Below are 22,424 nucleotides of genomic sequence, written 5' to 3' on the forward strand. Positions count from 1 at the left end.
CCGAGCCGAGCCTCTGTCGGGAACGGCCGGCCCGCCGCCCCCTCCCCCCTTCCGCCGGTTCCCGCTCCCGCTGGGTGTGAGGGAGAGGAGGAGGCAGAGGAGGCTCCCTTGCTCTTGTTCGCCTTTAGGCATGGTAAATGGGCCGAAAGCCCTGAATTCCGTGCTCAGCGGATAGCCGGGGCCGTTACAGCCTTCCGCCCCTGTTATGTTTTTCTTTTATTTCTCCCTTTTGGGTTGTTACAGGGATGAAGGGTGGTGGGCCGTGCTTTCGAGTTCCCCCAGCCCTTTCTTTGCGCTGAGAGGTGTGCAGTGAGACCCAGCCGGATGATAGACCCTTCTAAATTGCCCCAAAAATGAAGTGCCAGCATTTGTTAGGAAGCAAACACGTGCAATTTCTTCCGGAGAATTTGGAAAAGGTTTCATGTTGGCTAGCTTAGATTCTTATTAGAAGATGGATGATGAATGCTTTTCATGCTAAGATTCATCTTTACTGCTGAAAATAGGATTTTTGAATTGCCTGCCTCTGATTTCTTTCTTCAGACTGTATCTGATTCACGAAAGGAGAAGAATTCTGGCAGAACCACCTCGCTGAAGCAGAGACCGACTGTGTTCCCTGACAATGACACGCCACGGGTTATGCTCAAGAGAATCATCTGTACCCGTAAGTATCTTTTTTTCAAGGAAAACAGAGCAGAAGAACAGTGTTTTGGTACAGTTGAGCACAGGAGGTGTTCTTTTGTAGCCTATTAGCCTTACCCTGTTACAGGGAACAGAAATCCAGACCATTGTATGACTGATTTGTGTAAAAGGGGAATCGCTGCAGTGGCAGCTGAACGAGGTGATACAAAACAGCTCTGTCTGGTCTGAGACTGGGTCTCGCATTGATGCGATCATATTCTTGAAAATCCTCTTCACTCAGTCTTCTTATCCTGGTGAGCAAGCGTGTAACCTTCGCGCTGCCTTTAGCTGTATGATGCTGTTGCAAACTTCAGCTTCTCTGCTGTGGTATGTGGAACCTCAGCGCTGCCATTTACCGCTGTTGGCTTTGTCAATGTACATGCCACCCTTCCTAGGAGTAGAGCCCCAGTACTTTTCACCAGGTCTTTATTTTAACCCGTTAATAAATGTCATTTACAGAATGTATATTTGACACTGCTGCTTTTTGCTGTTCTTGTTGGATTGAATTGTGGAAAGGAAATATTTTGGTTTGTTGGCAGAACCGCAAGTTTCACCTCTGGCACCTCACATATCAAGACATGAAGAGACAGTGGAAGCTCGATCAGAACTCCCGTCTAAGAGGGTCTCCAGCATGTAAGTAATATCTGTGGTGTTTCACACTGCCAGGTATAGCTGCAGTTCCTGTGACGTTAATGGGATTGGGGAGCAGGATTTCCTTACTTCTGTTTCAATGACCAGAGTAGTGTCTGTTAGGTGGGATTTTCAGAAACGCTTCTTTGGCTTTAAAAGTTGCGTAGAAATCACTGTGAGTGGGGGACTGAATAGTAAACACTGCAGGTTTGTACTTAGTTCCCCTTCTTAAATGCAGGCTTTTAACATCCTTTTTGCAGTGGAAGTGCTGGATACAGCACTGATGGAAGCCTGCTTCTCTTAGTTGTCTGTGAAATACTACAATAGAAGTTCTTGGATCTCCCCAAGGCTACAGGCCATGCGCTGATGATGCTGAGGTGTAACGAGTGATTGCTATGTCTTGTATCCGGGCTGCTGTAGCTTTTTTGGTGTTACTGCCTCTTGGTTGTCCCTTGGTTTGGTTACTGCCTTCTTGTAGAGTGGTTTGGAGAGGAGGTTTGCCTGAGGCTCAGCTGCTTTTATTCATGTTTAGCTTCTGTTAATATTTTAAGTTAATGGGCATGACTGAGAGGCTGAAGTGTGGTTTGTTTCCTTTCACTTTGTTACGAAATAGAAGAAAACCAGTAGTGGTGATAGGTCCTACTTTGCTTTAGCCAGTTTTGTCATAACGCTTGTATGTGTTTTTGCTTACTGCAAATTAGACTGTTCTAAATAATGTGATTTCTTTCATTTTGTCTTTATAGCTAAACTTTTTGCATTGACCCTAAGCAACCTTAAGCAGGTCATGTAAAACGTTAAGCAAACTTCTATCTTTCTGTTTTGTTGTTTTTTTTTTTTAATAGAGAAAGAAACATCAGTATTCAGCAAGTGTGGTAGCTTGTTTTTGTGTGGTTTTTTTAATTCAAAAAAAAGAGCAATAATTTTAGTTCCTTCTTCATTTTTCTTGTTGTGATTATTGAATGTCTTCGAGTGTGCCTTTCTTAAATGAAAAGACAACAGGTGGATCTTTGCAGGATTTTATATGCCATACGTTAGCTAGTTGTTCAAGTTGAACAGATAATAGACTTTTAAAAAATATTTTTAAATTTAAAATTAAAAAAAAGTCTTTTTTTAAAGTACCCTCACAACCGTCACTTAGGTGACATGAACTTTCTTGGATTTGGGAAGGCACTGCTTTCCCTTGCTGTAATAGCATCTTCCAGGATAAATGCAAAAAATTAGTAATCTTTTTTTTTGCCCGCTGCTTTACATTCGTTTCTCATTACAAACCAGTTAATTCTAATGCTTAGTCTTACATTATGCTCATAATACAGTAATGAAACTTGGCCACCTTTGACTGGTAGAGAATGTATTTTGTAAGAACAAAAGACCCGTAAACATAATCGCCTTACCATTCTTGCTGTATTGAAGCCACATTTATTGCAGCAAAGGGTACAGAATGCTCCGTCTGCCGAAGTGTGGGCTTTTGGCTGTGGGAGGGACGCTCTGCTCTAGTTCTTCAGGACACGGTGGAGGGCTGGCAGCAGCTCCTGCCTTAATGTGACCTTCACGAGAGGGGATTCTTGGAACTTCTCAGTAAAGGAGGAAAGCAGCTTAGAAACTTACTTTTTGATCCTGATCCAGTGCCTGACTGAGATATTATGCGTCTATGCTGCGTACCAGTGTGCTTTGTGATATGTAGCGTTGTTTCATGATGATAGCTTTTTCATTGACACTGTAATGATTGATGTTGTGTGCTGTGAGGAGGAGAGAGCATGGAGCTTGTAGGAAATCCAAGCTTTTACTGGTTTGACCTTTCTTAGCCCTGTTTGGACTATACACTCAAGTTTTGATTCTCTTTGTGAAATTTACTTTGATTCAGTAGGAGATAATGACACATTCCTGCATTTGCTGATTAGTTCCTTACTTTTGCTGCAGCAAGGACAAATAATTTTAATTTACTTTTCAGCAATGTTACAGGGACCTGTCTAGGGTAGCTAAGCGACAATGTTGTCCTTTGTTAAAGGCTTGGTTTGTGTTGGTAGGGGGGAAATGCAACTGCCAGACCTTGTTCCTGAGGATACATCTATTCCCACATTCCGTATGACTAAGAAGAGAAGGAAATTCAGCATTTCTGAATTTGAGAGGGCAGCAGACAAACGACTTCCTCAGAACCAAGGTAAGGCCACAGTCAAAAATTACCTTGTTCAGCACTGCATTTGCTGTCAATTGATTTTCATCTGCTGCAGTTTAGTTCTTAGTAATTTCTCAGCTGGGCAGTTGTATGTTTGGAAGCAAGACTGCAGCAGCTTGTGCAAAGGGAATAGTGGAGAAGATAAAAGCTCCTCCTGTGAAGTTTAAAAGAAGCTTTTTTGAGGCAAGTTACAGGTCCTGCCCTGACTGTACATAACTTAGTGACTATTTTTGCAACTTGGTGCTCTTTGAGTTTTGAAGCGTCGCCAAAGGAAGCAATCCCTGTCTTCCCCTCAATTCCAGAAACCTAAAAATAGAACAAGCTGCACACGTTTTGTTGCATCTATGTCAAAGAAGTTATAAAATTCGTGTTGGAGAAGAAAGGGTCCTGTAGTTTTATACAAGAAATAGTGTTTTGTTTTGGAGTAAGTCTCCCCTTTAAACATAAATTTGCAAATTTGGTAAATACAACTTTCATTTTAGTTGCCGTTTAACAGACAGAAAGGTAATACACCTCACCTTGGTTTATGTATTCTATTGGCAGTAGCAACTGGAGTAGAATTCAGGGGTGGGATTCAGCTCCAAATTACAGACACCCATACCTCAGCTCGAACTTACGTGCCTGTGTGTACACTAGGTAACTGAAGCCTTCCTAAAGTTTAGGGCGGATCTAGTCAGTGGAGTCTGGAGAGTGATTCAGCTCACCCTAAAGCAGACACCTGTGTTTGATTAATTGTGCTTGACTGTAATGGGAACATAGACACCCGTGTTTGGATATTTTAGTCTGGAGCTGAATCCCACCCTGATTTGCTGTGGTCAAAAAATCAGCTTGTCTATCTTCAGCCTGATACCTGGTCTCAACGTGTCCCGCTGAGATGTGGGCAGCTCTGTACAAGCAGAGGGGGCGTGCTGTAGTATTTTCTACTATGAGCATGATTATGTCACTGCTTTCAGATTTTGGGGACTTTATGCGTAGAACAGGATTAAATTACAGTTTCACCAACGATCTGTGGAGTAGTTTACCTGTACTTCTAAAGCTTCCAGGTGCTTTAATGTTTGGTTTGGGTTGTGGAAGGGTGGTTGTGACTGAGGCCCATGCCTTGCATCTTGCTGTTAATGTGGGAAGATTAATATTATTGAGTGTGAGGGCATGTGCCGTGTTGAATAATCTATGAAACAACCATTTTATTACCCTTTCAGAAGTTGCTTGTTAGAATTCTAATAGGCAGTTCTGAAATGCAGACAAGAAATTGTAAAGTAAACCCATTATCTAATTCTGTTCTCACGAAAATGTAACTTTTGAGGATTGTAGCATAAGTGGCTCTAGAAAGAGGAGTATCCATTGGGGTGTTCCTGCAGCCTGTTGGGTAGATGGTAATTTCTCAGCTAATGTGTCACAAATTTTTTTTCTAGCTCAGTCAACACCGGACAACAGTGCTTTGGCTCGGTGAGTTTAAACTAAAATGTCTTAATTTCTAGGTGTCCTACCTATAGCTGCCTTGATTCATCACCTCTGTAGTTGTGAAGTACAGTGTAGATACCTGGATTCGTGATAAAGACCTATGTTTGAAATAACACAGTTATCTCCCACTCTGGTGATGGAAGTTGAAGGTGTTCCACTAAATACCTTGTGATTTTCAGAAATAGTGGCTCTGCACTATGTGCCCAGGTTGGTCTAGCTTGTATTGCTACTATTCCTCCTCTTTTTACTTATTGGGATCATTCCTTTTTGCCTTTCATTCTCATGTTTCCAACAATAAATCAGTACACAGTTTACCTTTATCTCTGCCTGTTAATTGACTCATCACATCTGTTGCATCTATGCAGTCTTTAGTCCAACTTTCCTGGACTTTAAGCAAGTCGAGAACTTCTTTTCTCGTGTTGCCCATGTACTTCGCTAATGATCCTAGTCGTGCTTAGCAATTTATTTCAGCTTTCTTGCTGCGGCCTGTGGTCCCGTGCGAGGTGATTGATAGAGCTGCATTCTGTACTTCTTATCTTTGAATCCTCTGAATTCCCTTTCTGATTGGGCTGTCTAGAGGGAGGGACAGGAGGGAGCTGAGTGTGGCCAGTCTCTTGAGGATCCAAAATATGTACATTGAGATACATCTTCTCCCGTGCTTTGCATGGTGCTTTCTTAGCTCCCATCTCAAAGGTCTAGTGCGTTGGTAGCTGTACTTTGCTGTGAATACTGATATTAAGCAGCTTAGGCTTGTTCTGAAGTCCTCCTACTACCTCGCTGTCGTCTAGAGGACATCTTTATTCTCAAGCATTTGTTTTCCTTTTTTTTTTTTTTTGCTATTTAAAATTTTTTAAATTCCTGAACCTTTTTTCATAGATATTGTTGCAGGTAGGAGGCTGTAAAACAGTCTGTTTCCTGCGCTCTGTGATACATATCCTGATGTCAGGTGATAACATGAAATTAAAACAATTTGTTTACAGTAGACTGGCATGTAATCTTCAAGGTTTTTTGGGGAGAAATGCCTCCTAACTCGGGGATTTCTGAAACATCTCACTGTTTGTGGCACCATGTCTGTAATCTGAGGGTAAAAGAGGAACGTGTAAGTTTGGAAAACTATTTCTTGCCTTTTATTTTCGCAGATCTCTTCGCATGTCTCTTGGTTCCTTGATCCCACCAGACACTATTGAAAAGAGAGGCCTGCTCCGGAGGCCAAAACATCGCAAAGTTATTGACATGGAAGCTTTTGAAGGCGGAGTGGAACAGAACATGCTGAAGAGAAAAGGTTTCCTTTGTGTTGCTTCTTCTGTTTTGGGAGGGAGGGCCTTGTATAAGGTAGCTTTTAGAAGCAGTCGCTGAAGTGTGGTCTGTATTTTACAATTTGAAGGCCACTAGCACATTCACAGAAATCCAGTGTGTTTTGGGAGGCAAGATTAGGATGAGGCTCTGTACCTGTTGTTGCTTTGATTCTGCGCTTAAATATGTGCTCCCACCCAGTTTGGTAACAATTATTTGGTAATTAATATTATTTATTATTTGGTAATATATCACAGGAATTACTTGGGATAGTGTTCATAACTGTGGGTACTGGGGAGATGGTTTGGTAGAGAAAGTTAGGGGCACTGAAGTGTGGTGATACAGTTTCAGGGTTAGATCTGTGGAGGATGAATAAAATCCCATTGAATGACTTAAATTTTGAATTGTGCGAGTCCTGGTAATAAGTTTGTGTCCCTATGACCTTGAGCAGTTTTTCACATAAAACTTGTTTTAAAACTTTATCTAAGCAGCACAGGACTGTCTTGTGGACTCACAAACAGCATCTGGGATTCGAACAGCCACGCTGACGAGTGATGCAGAAATCATGCTGAGTAACACGGAGCTCTTTGTTCAGCCTCAGTTTGACGAACAGAGCCAAAATAAGCTTTCTGCTCTTGAACCACAGCTATCGGATTTGAAAACTTCAGCACAGAGAAGCAAGATTTCTGATGCAGCTCAAGAGGAAGCAAGGCTGGTGGGCCTGGTATCCAGTGTGGGCACAAATGAGGGAAAGACCCAAAGATATTCTGAGGACTTAACCCTTGATCATGAGCATGTGGACAGAATGGGTCCTGTACCTCCAAGAACACCTGCAAACGAGCGAGAAGATAAGCAAGATCATTCCCAGCAGAGTAACCCAACGGAACGGCTTTCTTTTTCAGAAGAGGTGGTGGATGGCAGTGAGTACAATGGGTTAGGACTTGGGGCTTAGCAGGTATTGTCTGAAATCACAGCATGGTTGAGGTAGGAAGGGACCTCTGGAGGTCATCTTCTCCAACCCCCCTGCTTGAACAGGGCCACCTAGAGCAGGTTGCCCAGGCCTGTGTCCATGCGGCTTTTTACATGTCTCGAAGGATGGAGACTGCAAACTCTGTGTAGCCTGTTCCAGTGCTCAGTCACTCTCACAGTGAAAAAGTGTTTCCTTATTTTCAGGCAGAGCCTCCTGTGTTCCAGTCTGTGCCCGTTGTCTCTTTCCTGGCACTGGGCACCACTAAAAAGAGCCTGGCTCCATCTGCTTTACACCCTCCCTTCAGATACTTGCATATATTGATGAGATTCTCCCTGAGCCTTCTCTTCTCCAGGCTGAATGGTCCCAGCTCTTTCAGCCTTTTCTCCTTGGAGAGATGCTCCAGTCCCTTAATTGTCGTGGTGGCCTTTTGCTGGTCTCTCTCCAGTATGTCCATCTTTCTCTTGCACTGTGGAGCCCAGAAGTGGACACCATAAATTGGTCACAAATACGGTGAGATAAGGAGATAATATGTAGGAATTGTAGGCAGAGTTAGAATGAGAGCTTATGAGTCTGGATCTTTACCCTGTTAAGGTCATTTATGTGTCATAGCTAACCCCTTTGCTGTCTCCAGGGCCTTAAAAATCCCTTGGGCAGGGAGAGTCACCTCCCTGGTCATGCTGTACCGATGCTTTGCACATTCTATCGCTTGCCAGTTTCTCCCCGGCGGTTGGTTGCATTCATTTTCCTGTAAATGCCTTGTCCTGGCTGTGTAAACAGGAGCACATTTTCCTCGTATTGCGTGGACCAGGCCCCACGGTTGTAACCTTAAAATTTTCTGCTTTAAGTTACCCTGGGACAGCTAGCCAGGACAGGATCTGCTGTGGTAAATAGCTTCAATCAAAGCTCCCTATGCTTTCTGTGACGTATGGACACCTAATGTTTCTTTTTCATTTAGTTTTTTTTTTATGATCCTTTGCCAAAAGGGCCACAGAAGCGGTATTTAAAGAGCAGTTGGTGTATTTAGTACTGCTCAAGCCAGGAGAGGAGTTCTTGCCATGGAAAGCTTAGAAATTAATTGATGCCTGGTGGATTGCTGCACCGTGCTGTGCTTCTGGGGGTTGTCTGTGGGGAGCTTGGTGGGAAAAGTTGTTTTGAAATTACAAGGGAGACCAACAGGAGACAGTGACTCTGAAGAGGCTGATGGCAGTAAATTTTAGGACAGATGGATAGATAACGTGGAGGAAAGTGTTGAGGACATGGAATAGGGGACTGGATCAGATGAGAGGAAGAGGAGGGGGAGTGAAAGCGTATCTTGAAACATTGCTGGAGTTTGTAAGGCATTAATGTCAAAAGTTAATGGTTAATTCTGCTGTTTTACCAAAGGTAGCAGATTTCAATGCTGCTCCTCAGTGTGAACTGAAAAGTAGTTGCAAGGACTTTTCCAACTGGTTCCTAAGGTACAGTGTGAATTCCCTAAACTGTTTCAAGTAAAGGAAAAGCATTTTCTTGTGTATGTTCTCTCTCTGCTTGATGGGTTCTTTACTTATCAGGAAAGCTGAAAGGAAGTTTAAAAAGATACTGGAGGCACATTAGTGCTCTCCATTTCTAGCTGTTAATAGATGGAGCTCCTCTTTGCCATCCAGAAGTGCAAGGAAACGTTTGGGTTCCCCAGTCCCTCGAAAGCCTAAGAGATCTTTTAGCGTGTCTTTGAGAGAAGTTGTGTCCCATATAATTGAAGACCTAGATGTAAGCGCTACAGAAGAAGAGGTGGCTAATACAGTGAACAAAGTGGAACAGGAAGAGATTTTCAGAGAGGGTAAGAAGTGCTTTCACTGTTGCAAGGGAATGGAGTACTTCAATTTGATTGAAACCAAGAGTTTTTCAGGTGACTTGGAGAGTAAAATAGGACTTTATTGTGCAGTAAATTTCCCATTATTCCTTCAACAGCGTCTGGAAATGAGAGAAGACCATTGCCATGCGGGTTTAGCTTTGCCTAGGCTTAATTATGTCTGAAGTTTCATATGAATTACCTTATGGCAGTATGGAACTGGCACTAACAGTTTTGTTGTTAGAATTTTAAATTGAATACTTGCAGTGCCCATAAGTAAATTTTTGCATATACCAGGTGTATCAGCAAAATTTGTTATGTTGCCTTTTTATCGTGATAATACAGCCTTTTGTTTTAAACAGTTTTTAGAGTAGTTCATTAAGATAGGAGATATTCTGCATGTCTAAATTTACAGTTACATAAGGTTGGCATCCTGTAACCTTTCTTGAGTCTTTTGTCCTGTTGTAGTTTTGCTTGGGTGCACCTGGGGAGCGTGAAGTGGAAACGGGATGTGACTCTTGAGGCTGATAAAAGTCACCTCAGGATTGTTACAGTTCTGTGAACACCAGCTCAAAGCTTGTGGGCTGGTCAGAAAAGCAAATAACATGTAAAAAATTATTATGAAAGGAAGAGATGACAAAATGTCACTGTGCCACTACAGAAATGATTGTCATGCTCACCTTTTGGATGCTGCGTGCAGTTCTAACCTCTCCATCTCTAACAAAACTAGAGAAGGTGCAGAGAAGAACAGTTATACCATTAACAATAATCAGATATATGGAGCAGTTTCTGTACATTGAATGACTAAAGATACGGACTGCTCAGCCTGGAAGAAAAGGCAATGGGAGTGAAATGTAAGAAGTTTAAAAAGCAAAGCCTTGAGTGGCATGGAGGAGATGATTCAGCAAACAAATTGAAACAAACAGCTCCCTGATCTGTCAGCGCAGAAACTAGAGAGGAGCAACCGGCACTGGCAGCGTGTATGTTATACCAGACTGCAGGAGGCATTGCCACTAGCAACAGGTGAAGAAATCAGTAAAAATTCAGACTTGAATGTCTCAATAGCACCTGGTACTCCACTGCTGAAGTACTGTATCCCAGCAGGGATCCAGCAGTGTGAGAGAATCACTGGTGGCTGTCTGCCTTAGGCAGTCTCGGTGTCGAGTTGAGCTTTTGTTTTCTCCCCGCAAAGCTCGTTAATATTTCACTTAATTTTAGGCAAGATTTTGCCCTGCGTTGGTGTAGGGAGCCCAATGTTCTGGTTAGTGAGACTGGCATTGCTGATTTTTGTACCACCTTTGGTCAGATTTCCTTCTGTCCTTCATCGGGGCTTGCGTCTCCCAAGACCTTGACACTTGTACTTGCGAGTGTGAGAACTCCCAGTTGCTGGAGAGGATGGTGAAAATCCACTTTTACAGCTTCTGGTTGTGGGTTCAGCCAAGATTTCCAAACCCTGCAGCACGTGACAGTACTGTGAGAGTTCCCAGTAAGATTTCTCCAAATAATTACCTGTGTGGATTTCTGAGCTATATGGTAACAGACATGCGGACGATAGATTTGGTATGTAGAGAAAAGGAGTACTTAAGCATGCTTCAGTAGCTACCTCAGTAGCTAGAGTTTTTAAAGGCATGCAAATCATGTGTCAGTTTATTTCTCCTTATCCTGCCTGCTAGAGGCTTGTCCGGAATGGTTAAAACCACTGCTAGGTGCTCTTCTCTTTGTAGTGCAATGTATCTCTTCCAAAATTGTTTATTCAGAAATACTGAGGAAAGGGGGAGGAGAAACTGAGCACAAGCTCTGTGTATTGTTAGACTTAAAGGAAAACAAATTGGTCTTTCACACAATCACCGAAAATTGAGAATAGATGTAGAGATGGCAGATCTCGAAGAGCTCCGCTTACTGATAGGTAAAATTCCTTCATTGGGATCTGCTGTGCACCCTAATTAGGTGGCTGTAGAGCAAACCCAGGAAACGTTGTGCATTTTTCAGCTCTAAACTTTTGGAAGGGAACTGCATCTCCTTCCCTTATTTATAGCTGATGGCTATTGCTGAGTTTACTTATGCGTAAATTTTAGCGGCTGTTAAACTGTGTGGTTAGGGGTTCTTTTTGTAGATAAGACTGATGATAGAATTTCCTATTTTAGCTGCAGAGCATCGTGCAAACGCTGGATATTCTGGACGTTTGGCGAAGAAACTGACCAAAAAAGCAGAATTGCAGATAACTGTGGAACAGGATGCCGGAGTCGGAAGAGAAATGGCCCCTTCAGAAGAAGAGGGAATAGCAGAAGGCAGCATTGAACACCAAGGCTCTCCTGAGGCTGGTGAGGACAACCGCTAATACTGAAGGCTGTCTCTAATGCCAAAGTCTCAAGCTGCGTTGTTGGCATTGGTGCTGGGAGAGAGAGACTTGCTAACTCTCGCTGCGTTCTGGAATCTGGGCTAAATGCTGGGAAAGATAGCAAACTAATTTTGGCATTTTAAGCTGAAAGACTGCATTCTGCTCAAGTGGAAAACAAAATTATGTTGGCAATACTGCTTAGAAATATATACTTGTGGGAAGCTTAATTAAAACTTACCAGTGGTACTTCTAGAATTAAGCAAAGATTGATAAAACTTGGAGACCTTCTGAGCGTCTTGGCAAATCAGGATCTCCCAAGTTAATTTTCCTGAACTGCTGGGTCTTGTGTGTTCAACGTGCTGCAATAAGGCTTTGATAAGACTTCTTTTAGAGACAAAAGTTCTTATTAAAGGAAGTTCATTTAAAAGGAGCCCAGATAAAAATTTCACTCGGACCTCATGGGCTTCTCCATGTTATCAAGTGCTCTTTTTTTGTGTGACCTCTGCACACGTAGATGTAACACAGGGAAAAGTTGAGGATTCATCACCTTATCTAGCTTAGTGTATTGACACCCTAATTCTTGAAGATGGGAATGTTATAGGTGGCAGCATTGTGAGGAATGGAAAGCTGGGTTTTGTTCTCATGACTGCTTTGAACTTTTGGCTGTGATACTTGTTTCAGTAATGTATTTTTCCTGTTTTGGAACTCTAGAATGTGAGATTGCCAGAGGTGTTGAAGCTGGAAGTCTGGGCAGGCATTCTCATGCTTTTTTCTCCTCTGGAAAATCTGGGATGAAACCATTAGAGGAAGCTGATGAACAAGCAGATGAACTAGAGGACCAGGCTATCATGGTAGAATTCGATGGTCCGGAAGAAGAGCCTACTGAGGATGAAGCTGAAGACCCTGAGAGTGAAGGCAAGGAAAATATTGCAGCAGTAGCAGAAGGCAGTTGGAGAAATTTTTCCCTGTTATCTCTTGATAGCTTGAGGAACAACAGGGTTAATGATGTGATCAACTATTTAGTCCATTGTATAGTCCAGGGGAAGCTATTGGCTGCTATTCCTAGGACCAGATTGTTACTGGGTCATCAGGTGCTTCAGGGACCCAGATCATCTTGTACTTCTTAAGGTGAAGGTGATGAAAGTGCGCAAATAGACAAAACTGAGTGCACAGTGGTTTTATACAGTGACATGGGGATATCCTCCATTTTATTCTTCCTTCCTGACTCCTAACTTCGTGCTGACTTGTTAATGTCTTAGCACTGAACTGCTGTTTCCACAGCCATTTACGTGACTCCAGACTTGAAATCTAATTTAGAATCCCATATTTTGTGTGTGTGGTTACAGATTTCCTTTCCAGTTAACCACGAGTAGGCTGGCTTTCCAGAAAGCTGAGAGGAAGTGTCTGCTTCTAAACAGTCCTTCAGACACTGCATCACTCTGCTCTGTTGCCCCAGGAGTGCTTATGCCTTTTGGAAGAACATGTACATCAGACTGAGTGCTCTTTGATCAAAGCCATGTCTGAGAATGCCCAGTGTGTTTTAATGATGCCTTTTGGACTGTTCTTAAAGTCTTTCAAAGTACAATACACTCTGAAGTTAAAAACTGAACTAAGGATGTCCTAAAAGAATCCCGTTGCCAGGATTTGAGGCATTGTGGGAAAATACAGCTGTAATGTATCAGTGCCTGTATATATTTGTGCAGTGTGGAAGGCACAAAGATGACAGTTGAACTTTTGCCACAAGAAAAACTGTAGCTGTTCTTAGGGCATCTACGATAGTGTGTCAACATGCTTCTCTTTAACACAGCTGTACGAAGAGATGGAAAGATCTTGATGAAAAGATTGCTGCGATAGGGTGGAACAGTAAGGGTAACATCTTGCAGGTCTCTTTGAACAAGGAAAGGAAGAAAAGTAGGAAGAAAAGATGAAAAAATATGACCTGTTGTCATAAAACTTAACCTCAGATACCTCAGCATAACTAGTTTCTTCCCCTGCATCTTGCTCCCTGTCCCTCTAGCACACAGATATTTCTTCAGAAGAAGCTAATGCGAGGAACCACGGTAGTTCACCCAGCCCAGCTTTCTCTGAGAGACTCCTGACCCTTTGCATGGTGGAGTTTAACTCTCAGCAGTACTTGAGGCCTCTAAGTAGTTGGGCTTGTCTTCTGTAACGGGGCAGGTGTCCTAGCTCTTGTCCCTGTGAGGGATGTGAAGTTGACACCCTTACCAGATACGCCGGGTCCTTGGGCTGTGCTCAGCTTGCAAGGGAAGCTGGCAGGCGAGAGGCCCTCCGTGACCACTCCTGAGGGCAAGCTGCTCACTATTTCAGTTCTGTTAACACGGCTTTCTTTCCTGCGCCCCCTTGTTAAGGAGTGAAGAAGTTCAAGAGTGAAGTTAGAGGATGCAGATTAGACTTGGAGGGAACTGATATGGGTAGTTCACAGCAAAGAAGTGGTGAGGTACTAAAGAAGTGGTGAGGTACTGTCTATAACCTCAGCCTTAGCTGGAGGGAATTTATGAAAATCTGTGAGTATGAGAGATGCTCATAGACTGACCCATGTAACGTGATTTTGTTGGTCTGCTTGTCCCTATTGGGGAGAATTTGCCACTGATTGAGCAGCGTGGTAGAGCTTGCAGGCTTTATTCTCTCTGGGAAAAGAGGTTGCAGCTTCTTGGCAGCCTAAGTTCACCCGGCCATGAGCCCCTGCAGCCTGGTCCTGAGCGTGTGTTCCTACACCCTGCCCAGCCTGCTGCTCCAGCACGGGCCCTGCTGTGCCGGATCTGGCGTGAGGGAAACCACCGGCCTGCGTGGCAGGAGGTGGTGAGGGTGGAACTGCGGCAGCCAGCAGTCGCACTGGTTCAGGGGGGCCATTGAGCCACAGCCTGAGCGCAGGCAGCGTGGCACCGGACCAGATGTGTGGGAAGCTGGCTGGGCTGCAGGAACTCCCAAAATAGAGTCGGTTCCTCAACTACTTTTCTTTCCACTGTAGAGGTTTCCATGAAGACGCCCACGTTTGTCCGTGCTGCAGCCTACAAGCCACTGCTGTCAACTCCACGTCTTACAAAACCTGCTGCGCCCAAGTTGCCAACTCCACGTCCTGCAAAATCTGCTGCTCCCAAGTAAGTAGAAGCCACCTTCAGCAGTGGCCTGGGAGAAGTGTACGTGGGGGTGTAAGTACCAGGGGCAGAGCCGATCCCAGCCTTGTCAGTTGTGTTGTGCTTCATCAGCTGAGCAGAGTAAGTGGTCCTGAAGCCTTTAGCTTGTTCGCTGCTTTAGCAGTGAATAAAGAAGTCTATGAAGTGAATGTCAGTACTCTCCCAGAACAGACCTGATGCCTCAAGTCCTTCCAATGAACATTCATTTAATATTTTCGTGTGCTAAGTGTAAAATGAAGCTCACCTAGAGGCAGAAAGTGAACCTGTCCTCTGCAGTACTCCAAGTTAATTAACATTTGTCACCAGCTTAACTAGAAATTTGGTGAAGCCATATGCTTCATCAGAACCGCTAACAGTGGGTCCCAGGGAACAGGAGCTTTCTAGCCCATGACTCTAGATTTTTGTTTATTGGAGCAATAAGCAATAAAAACGAATTCTTGTGCCCTTTACTGCTGTGAACAGAGATGAATGATGCTTACAGAAGGTGCCAGATGATTGCTCTAATCATGGATATTAAAATACATTTATAAAATAGAAAAAGGAGTCTTTGATACTCTGCTGATGTGGAACTGAATGCAGATTTGCTTTGGGATTTTGCGCTGGGACGTGCTCTTTATTTATTTATTTATTTTTATATATGGAATGGCTGAATGCTAATTCTTCTATAGAGAGTGGTGGTCCTCATTGGCAAAAGAAGTCCACATACTTGGATGCACGTTCTTCACAGGAATTTCTGGACATTAATAGACTGACAGATTCTTCAGGCTTTCAAGCTGTGCTGAGATAACAGATAATAAAAAATTATAGGTTCTGAGCCTCGATTACAGGAAGCTCTTGCACAAAAAGTGCATGGTTTGTTTGCATTTTATGGAATACTGTCTGGCTCTGATTTGGCCTGCTTGCTTCCTGAGATGGCAGTGCTCAGGTTAAAAGCCTGAGGAATCCTCAAGGTTACGTAGTGGAGCAATAACCTTGTGAGAGCCATGGTTAAGGCATTCTGCTATAAAATAATCTCTTTATACTGATACAAATCTACTGTTATCAACTGTACCAGATAAGGGCCACAGAATGTTTTGTTTAGCTCTACTGGGAGGTGTGTCCCCCCATGGCAGGGGGGTTGGGAGTAGAGAGTCTTTAAGGTCCCTTCCAACTGTAACTGTTCTATGATTCTGTGATTTGGAAACACCAAAGTCTCATGCAGTCAATAAACTTCAATTTTGCCCTGATTCTGTGAACCAAACGTTCATATATAATCATTCACAAATGGGTAAACTGAGGCACGGAAACAGTAACCAAGATGATTTAAATCATGACTGTTTGTTTGTTGGGGTTTTTTTCCTCACTACTACACATACTTCATCGCTGGGGCTGAGCTCTTCCAGCTGCCCCTGAGGTTCTGACAGAGAAACATGCAGGTGGGCTGGAGAGAGCATCAAATGATACATGCACTCCCTCTGGGGGTTTTGCATCTGTTAGCCTGAGATTCCGGGTCTTTTCTGTTGTTTTCTCCTTGGCTACTCAGTGAATCCGGGGATTTCACTTACATTTTTTCATGTTACAATTTTTCCTTTTCAGAATGAAAACCAGTAGTAGTTTCCTTTGGGACTTACGGTCTTGTCTAAGGAAAATTAAAAAAGAAAAAACAACACCAAAAAAACCAACTAACCGAACAAGAAAACCCTCAAAACCCACAAAAAAACCCAAACCCCTAAATAAAATGTTCCTAATAGTGTAAAGGTATACCCTGCAGACCTGTCTGCAGGTACAGAGGTGATCTGAGGATGCCTCAAACTTTGTGCACTCCAAGAGAGTGAATTCTACAGGGATGCAGTAAAAACCGCATTTATGCGTTGGAGGCAGCTATAGTTTGCTGACCATTTGTTGTGCTGCTGTGCTTATCTCGGGGATGCTTGAGCCTGGATTGCTTCTCCCAAGATCATAGTGCCATGTGAGCTGTTTGCAAACTGTACTTCATGGGCATAAGGGTTCTGAAGAATTGGGAGGGAGAAAGAATTAAGAGCTCGAGGTAGTTCTTCCCCCTTCCAATTCAGCATAAGGTTTGCCCAAACTCAGCCTGGTCTTCTCTGCCTCTCCCCCGTGTTTTTGTTTGATGTGTGAATTTTCAACTTCCCCCAAAGGTCGCTGCTGCGGGCTAAGGCGCTTCCAAAGAGCTCGGGAGCATCACAGAGGAAAACGTGTGAGCCTGAATTAGCAAGTAGTTTGATAAAGAAGATATTTAGCCATTATGTGAAAATGCCAGTGGCCAGAGATGCGTTCAAAATTGTTGAAAAATGGTAAGCAACAGCAAACTGCTCCTCCTCCCACTCTTGTTAGGCTTTTTTTTCTCTCCTTTCTTTTCTCTTCTGAAATAAAAAACCTGTCAGGAGCGCTGCTGGCAAGCTGACAGCTGGGGAGAGTCATGAGAGGTCTAATTAAAATGAGGACAGAAAAGCGCTGGGTGCTTTTGGCTGCTGCGAGGGTATCCATGCCCAACGCTGCCTTGCAGGAGCTTGTGGGTTTTGTCCCAGCTGGTACAAACTGCGCCATTCACACTTCTGCTGTCGCTAACAGCACATGAACATCATTAGCACTCTCTGGAGTGTTTCTTCTCTGGCAGTTTTCCCTGGCAGGCTGTGACCTGCGCAGCGAGCAGCTCTACTGCAACTTGCCCTGCAGAAGTGGGGGAGTAGCTGGTGTTCATGCACTCCGCAGCCTGACTTTATTTCCCTCCTCAATCCTCCTGCAGCTCTGAGAGATACTTCAAGCAGTTAAGCAGCGATCTGGAAGCTTACACGAACCATGCAGGGAGGAAGACAGTGGAGATGGCTGACCTGGAAGTCCTCATGAGAAGGTAAAGGGAGGGTTGTTATTAACCCGTAGTAGTGTGTGGTGGTGCTTTGATAGCCCGGTAAGACCGTCCTCGCTGGGGTGCGCTCTAGGAGTATGGCCACAGTAAGTGCGATATCTTGTGGTTTACTCTGTGTGATGCCACGTGGCCTTCTGTCCCAGGAGGGCGTTCGTGGACGTGGGGTTTTATGCTCCATGGTGACGGTGGTGGAGGGGCAAGAGGAAGTAGTGGGGGGTTGGGAATAGAAATCTGTAGCTTCTCGTATCACAAGCAGCCACAGCATTTCAGCTATTAAATGCAAAAATGCCACTGCAAGAAAACTTTTTAAAAACTTTACTCTGATTGAGTGGAAACACTTTTCACTGACAACTGTTTCTTCTCTGCTCTCCTCCTTTTCAAACAAAGGCAAGGGCTGGTGACAGACAAGATGCCGCTGTGTGTGCTGATAGAGCGTTACCTGCCTCTGGAGTACAGGAAGCTCCTGATTCCGGTTGCTGTGAGTGGAAATAAAGTGATCCCCTGCAAATGAACGCACCCCTGCGGGCAGGAGGATGGCCTGCTCGCAGAGCGGGCTCTAGGTTGGTCCGTGTAACTGCTCCTGTGATGGTTTTCCACCAGTAACGAGTGGGGCAATAAATGGTCGATGTTCTCGTGAACTGATGGCGGTTGTGGTGTGGCTGTCACACCAGCCTGCGTGATCTCACCTGCTATTATTACAAGTAATTTGACCGGCCTGAATTTTTTATTTTACTTGTTGAATACTTGTACAGCTCTGATAAATAAAATATTGTATGTATTCTGCGCGATACAAATGCTGCTCATTCCAGCGAGCTGAAAGGCTACTGCATTGCGTTCTTCAAAATGTTCCTATAGGGACATTTAGCTGTGTTGAGCCTCTTTGTACTAACTAGCTGTTTGCTCAAAGGAGAAGGGTGACATACTGCCTTCCACAAAGCAGCAGATCTTTGTTAAGCTGTGTATTTTTCTAGAGCGGGGGCTTTCAGATGTGGGGTCTTGTCCCCCTTTGCAGGTCTGGTCTGCTGGGTCAAGAGCAGATGACAATCCATCTGTGACCACAGCTGTTTGCTGATGTGAATTGAAACGGGGAAAATATACTTTATATATAATTAAATCTTGTGGGGAATTAGCGAGCAGTACTCTAAGGCGATTTGAGAGCTGAGACTTTCTGGTGCGCCGTGGTAGGTGGACCGGGAGAGGTTGGTTCAGGTGGAGGTAATGGTGTGTATGGGGTTTCCGTGGCAAGGTTTTGGTTGTGGGATGGGGGAGGGCTGCAGGAGTGGGCTTTGGCCCCGAGGTTGGGCAGAGCCAGTTCATTGGGTGAGAGAATAGTTGTCTAAATGACAATAAATTGTTGTGGGTTCCTCAAACCATAACAGCAATAAATGAAATCTTCCCCAAGTTGAGTCTTTTGACCGTGATGGCAATTGCTGAGCGATCTCCCTGTCTTTATCTTGACCCGTGAGCTTTTTCCATCTGATTTCCCCCTGCCCAGCTGAGGAGAGGGAGTGCGAGTGGCTGGATGGGCGGCTGGCAGCCAGCTGTAGTTAAATCGAGCTGTTACAGCTGAAGGCTGTGCCTCCCCAGGGGTTTTCTGCCAGCCCTGGTGCTGTCCCCTCTCTGGCTGCCTACAGAAATGGGCCTGGAAGGTCCCTGCTCCCTGGCAGCGTCACAGGCAGTGCCAGGAGCTGCTCTGCAGAGGTCAGCCCGCTCCCGGGATACGATCGCGTCCCACCTCACTGTCCGAAGCTGCACAATCCAAGCAGCGATTCCATAAGTAAAAAAAGCAAATAAATCCTCTGCGTCTTTGACACACCCCGGGGGGTTTCTGCTGCTCGGCTCCCGCAGGGGGCTTGGCCTCCCCCCTGCTGCTCCATACAGGCGGTTGCAGGTCCGCACTGTGCTCCCTCGTGTTCCTCAGATCGGGAAACCAGAAAAGCAAAATCCTCATGTTTGATTTCACTGCTGAGAGTGAACCTAACCCGTGCCAGGAATGAGGTCAACCACAGCAGAGGGTTTTGGGTGCAAAGGACTGTGACTTTGTAAAAGGATTCACAAGCTGGGAAAGAACGAGGACCGTCACACGCATAAGCTTCGGAGGGATGGATATGCATATGGATAGCAGACTTTCTCTTGGGTGTTTTTCTTCAGTGTCTTTCCAGGGGGTCAGTCTGGCACTCTAATGTGGTTTTCTTTTATTTAGTGAGTCTGTAATTCCCAAGAGAAGACAAGGGGCTTGTTTAATTTCTGAGAAGAATTAGTAGATTTTATTTTTTCCCCCTAATTCTTAGCATCTCTGTCTTGAACTTGAAAAACTTGAGCCTTTAAACTGATTAATCGGACCTAAACTGGAGTCTTTTAAATTGATTAAGTAATTTCCAGGCATCTGTGAAGCAGGGATGGCTCAAGCTGCTGCTTTGCAGTCTCAGACAGGACAGACTGGGGCTGAGCCTGGTCCAGGCGGGATAAGTCGAAGCTCAGCGCAAACATCATCCCACCGGTGGCTCTTCCCGCACTCCTGGGCTGGGACAGCCTGCGCGGGCTCTGCACACACTGGTGCAGGCAGCTGATGGTCACACAGCACGACTGCCCAACCCAAGCCCGTCCGAAATCCCACTGGAGGCACGGATCCCTCTCTCTGCGTTAAGCTGTGTGCGCAGCGTAGTTTCCCAAAACTACAGCTAAAGGGCACAGTTAATACGGACTCCGGGAATTCCAACCCCGTTCTTGGCAGCACCACTTGCAAGTTAAACAGGTTTTGCACAATGCTAAAGGAAATGATGGCCAATAAAGTTAAAATCTCTTTGGCAGGCAGTACCAATACAAAGGTCAGTCATTTTTCAAGTATTTTTTTTTCAAAGCAATTCTATTAATACAACAAAGGGGATTTTTTTCAGTATTAAAAAGGAAGCAGGTTTGTTCTTGGCAAACTTGCAAATATTGCAAAACTTACACTTTTAAAAATACATTTTCTGCTATTATGGGACTTTTCGAGTGTGTCCTCAAGGCTTTGCATGCCAGAGTTTGAAAATTTTAACCTGAAGCAATAATGAAGTTTGCAACTTTTCTCTGTGTTGCTGACGCACCGACAACCCTCTTTTCCAAGGGAGAGACTGGAGAGACTCTTCCAGAGAGAAGCTGTTGTTCCTCCTTCCCTCCATCGTGTTGCCTCCCCACGCTGCCGGGATACACATCTGCATCCCACTTCCTGGGCTGCTGCATCCTCACCTGAACAGCTTCCAGCTGTAGGCAGCTGTTGGCGCTTGGATGGGTGGGAATGTTGTGAGAGGGAGAGGTAAGACTCCCCGTTGTCTTCTGCTGAGACAGGTTCAGCCTCTCATTGCAGTCAAGTCAGGGGTGACTAAATTCAAGACTTTTAGGGACATGTTGTTCAAGTCCTAACACTGGAGCTGGAAAGGCTAAAGAGATACCCGGTGCTGTAAACAGCTGTGAACTTTGGGGGATCTGAAGTCCTCAGGGTGAAGCAAAACCAGTAGTTCCTGCTCCCTGTAGCCCACTGCTTTCTCTACCTCCCCTTCAGGGGCTTTTTTGAAAAGCTTTCCAAATTTGATGTTCATCTACCAGGCATTTTCTTGGTGTTTAAGTTCCCCGTCCTTTTTAGATCTACTGAATTTTGCCCTATTACACCCCCTCCTTTCGGAATACTGCTAGACATACCTGCAGTTAGGACGTTTGGTTCCTAGCTAGACGATGCATTTCCTTTTTCAATCCTTTTCTAGTTCCTTTCCTGGTATTTTGTGATTTGTGTTGGAAGTGCCTGGCACCAAATTCAGTATTCAAGACAGAAGCCCCAGGGGTCTCGTCCCTCTCGGTGGTACTTGCGCTCTCACACAGGCCGTGACGCCTTCCCAGTTCACAAATGCAACCAGAATTTGCAAATGCTCACAAAAATAGTGTTGTGCATTTTTTTTTTTTAGGAAGACAACTTCTGATTTCAGCTTTCCTCTTTCTACTTTTCAAACTATGTTATGCGAAAAAGAACGGGTTTTCCTTCTTGGGTTTGCTCCACTTACTCAGCAATTGAGGCACAACTGTAGCAGAGCTGTTTTCCTCTGGGTTTTTTGTATCAAACCCCCTTATTCCCCTGCCTGGAGAGGGCGATGTGCAGGATAGAGAGGACACTAATGAATAGGAAAGATTAATTGATGCCAGTGGTTGGAAAAGCAGTTACCAAAAGGCACATGGTGTCTTTCTTGAAGCAAGGGACAGGTTTTGGTGTTTCTGTGCTTTGATTGCTTTTGCAGCTCAGAGTTCTGTTCAACCTACTCATGGGGCAGCACTTGAATTTCTTTCAGAGTGATGTCATGCTGATGACAGCATCGACACCAAGATAAGAGCCTCCTTGGGGACAAACGTGATTGCAAACCTGGTGGGAGTTGAACACAACTTTCCCGCACACCCTGACTGTGCTGATGGCGCCTTATTTTGCAAACGTTGTCTTTGAAACCCTCTTAGAGCCAAAGAACCCTAAGGCCAAAGGGCTGAAGCCGCCACGCTGCAGCCTGGAGCGCGATGCTGGCTTCTCAGGTTCTAGCAATGGCTGCTGGAGCATCGTTTTTTTGTCACCAAGCAGAGAGCCTGACACCCGGCAGTGCCGCGGGGGTGTGAAACCTCAGTTTGAGGATGAGGAACCCTCCCATGGCAAGTCTCGCTGCGCTGAAATGACTGCACAGGCTGCAAAAGCGTAGCCAAGTGCTTCTCTGCTGAAGCTGAAAGTGCTTCTGATAGCTCAAGCTGGTGTCACCTCTCAGCTGGTTACCAGCTGGGTCTCTGTTTGCATGGGAAGGAGGATTTAGCGCAGTAACTCAGACTCCCAGCTTGGTGGCAAATCTTGCAGATCAAACAGGAAGGACAGGGAACTGCTGGAGAGGGTCCAGCAAAGGGCTACAAAGATGATGAGGGGACTGGAGCATCTTTCTTATGAGGAAAGGCTGAGGGACTTGGGGCTGTTCAGTCTGGAGAAGAGAAGACTGAGGGGGGATCTTATCAATGCTGATCAATCCTTAAAGGG

The 22,424-nt window shown here is 44.8% G+C and overlaps 1 protein-coding gene across 1 annotated transcript; it reads left to right on the top strand.

Annotated features, from left to right (window-relative positions):
• The first annotated feature begins 636 nt into the window (after positions 1-636).
• On the top strand, positions 637-17,903 carry CENPT (centromere protein T). The gene is made up of 13 exons (XM_009894457.1): positions 637-661; positions 1,218-1,311; positions 3,333-3,466; positions 4,894-4,927; positions 6,082-6,224; positions 6,727-7,155; positions 8,815-9,021; positions 11,178-11,354; positions 12,083-12,286; positions 14,361-14,490; positions 16,665-16,820; positions 17,273-17,377; positions 17,780-17,903. The coding sequence occupies exons 1-13, from the start codon at positions 637-639 to the stop codon at positions 17,901-17,903; spliced, it is 1,962 nt and encodes a 653-aa protein (XP_009892759.1).
• The last annotated feature ends 4,521 nt before the right edge of the window (positions 17,904-22,424 follow it).

The sequence above is a fragment of the Charadrius vociferus genome, unplaced genomic scaffold (assembly GCF_000708025.1).
Source record: "Charadrius vociferus isolate BGI_N301 unplaced genomic scaffold, ASM70802v2 scaffold621, whole genome shotgun sequence".
NCBI lineage: Eukaryota > Metazoa > Chordata > Aves > Charadriiformes > Charadriidae > Charadrius > Charadrius vociferus.

Bases quoted from the DNA above. Each gene is read 5' to 3' on its own strand.
- CENPT (XM_009894457.1), top strand. From the start codon at position 637: ATGCTCAAGAGAATCATCTGTACCC. The intron at 9,022-11,177 runs GTAAGAAGTGCT...TTCCTATTTTAG, and splicing joins GGAAGAGATTTTCAGAGAGG to CTGCAGAGCATCGTGCAAAC. The intron at 12,287-14,360 runs GCAAGGAAAATA...TTTCCACTGTAG, and splicing joins TGAAGACCCTGAGAGTGAAG to AGGTTTCCATGAAGACGCCC.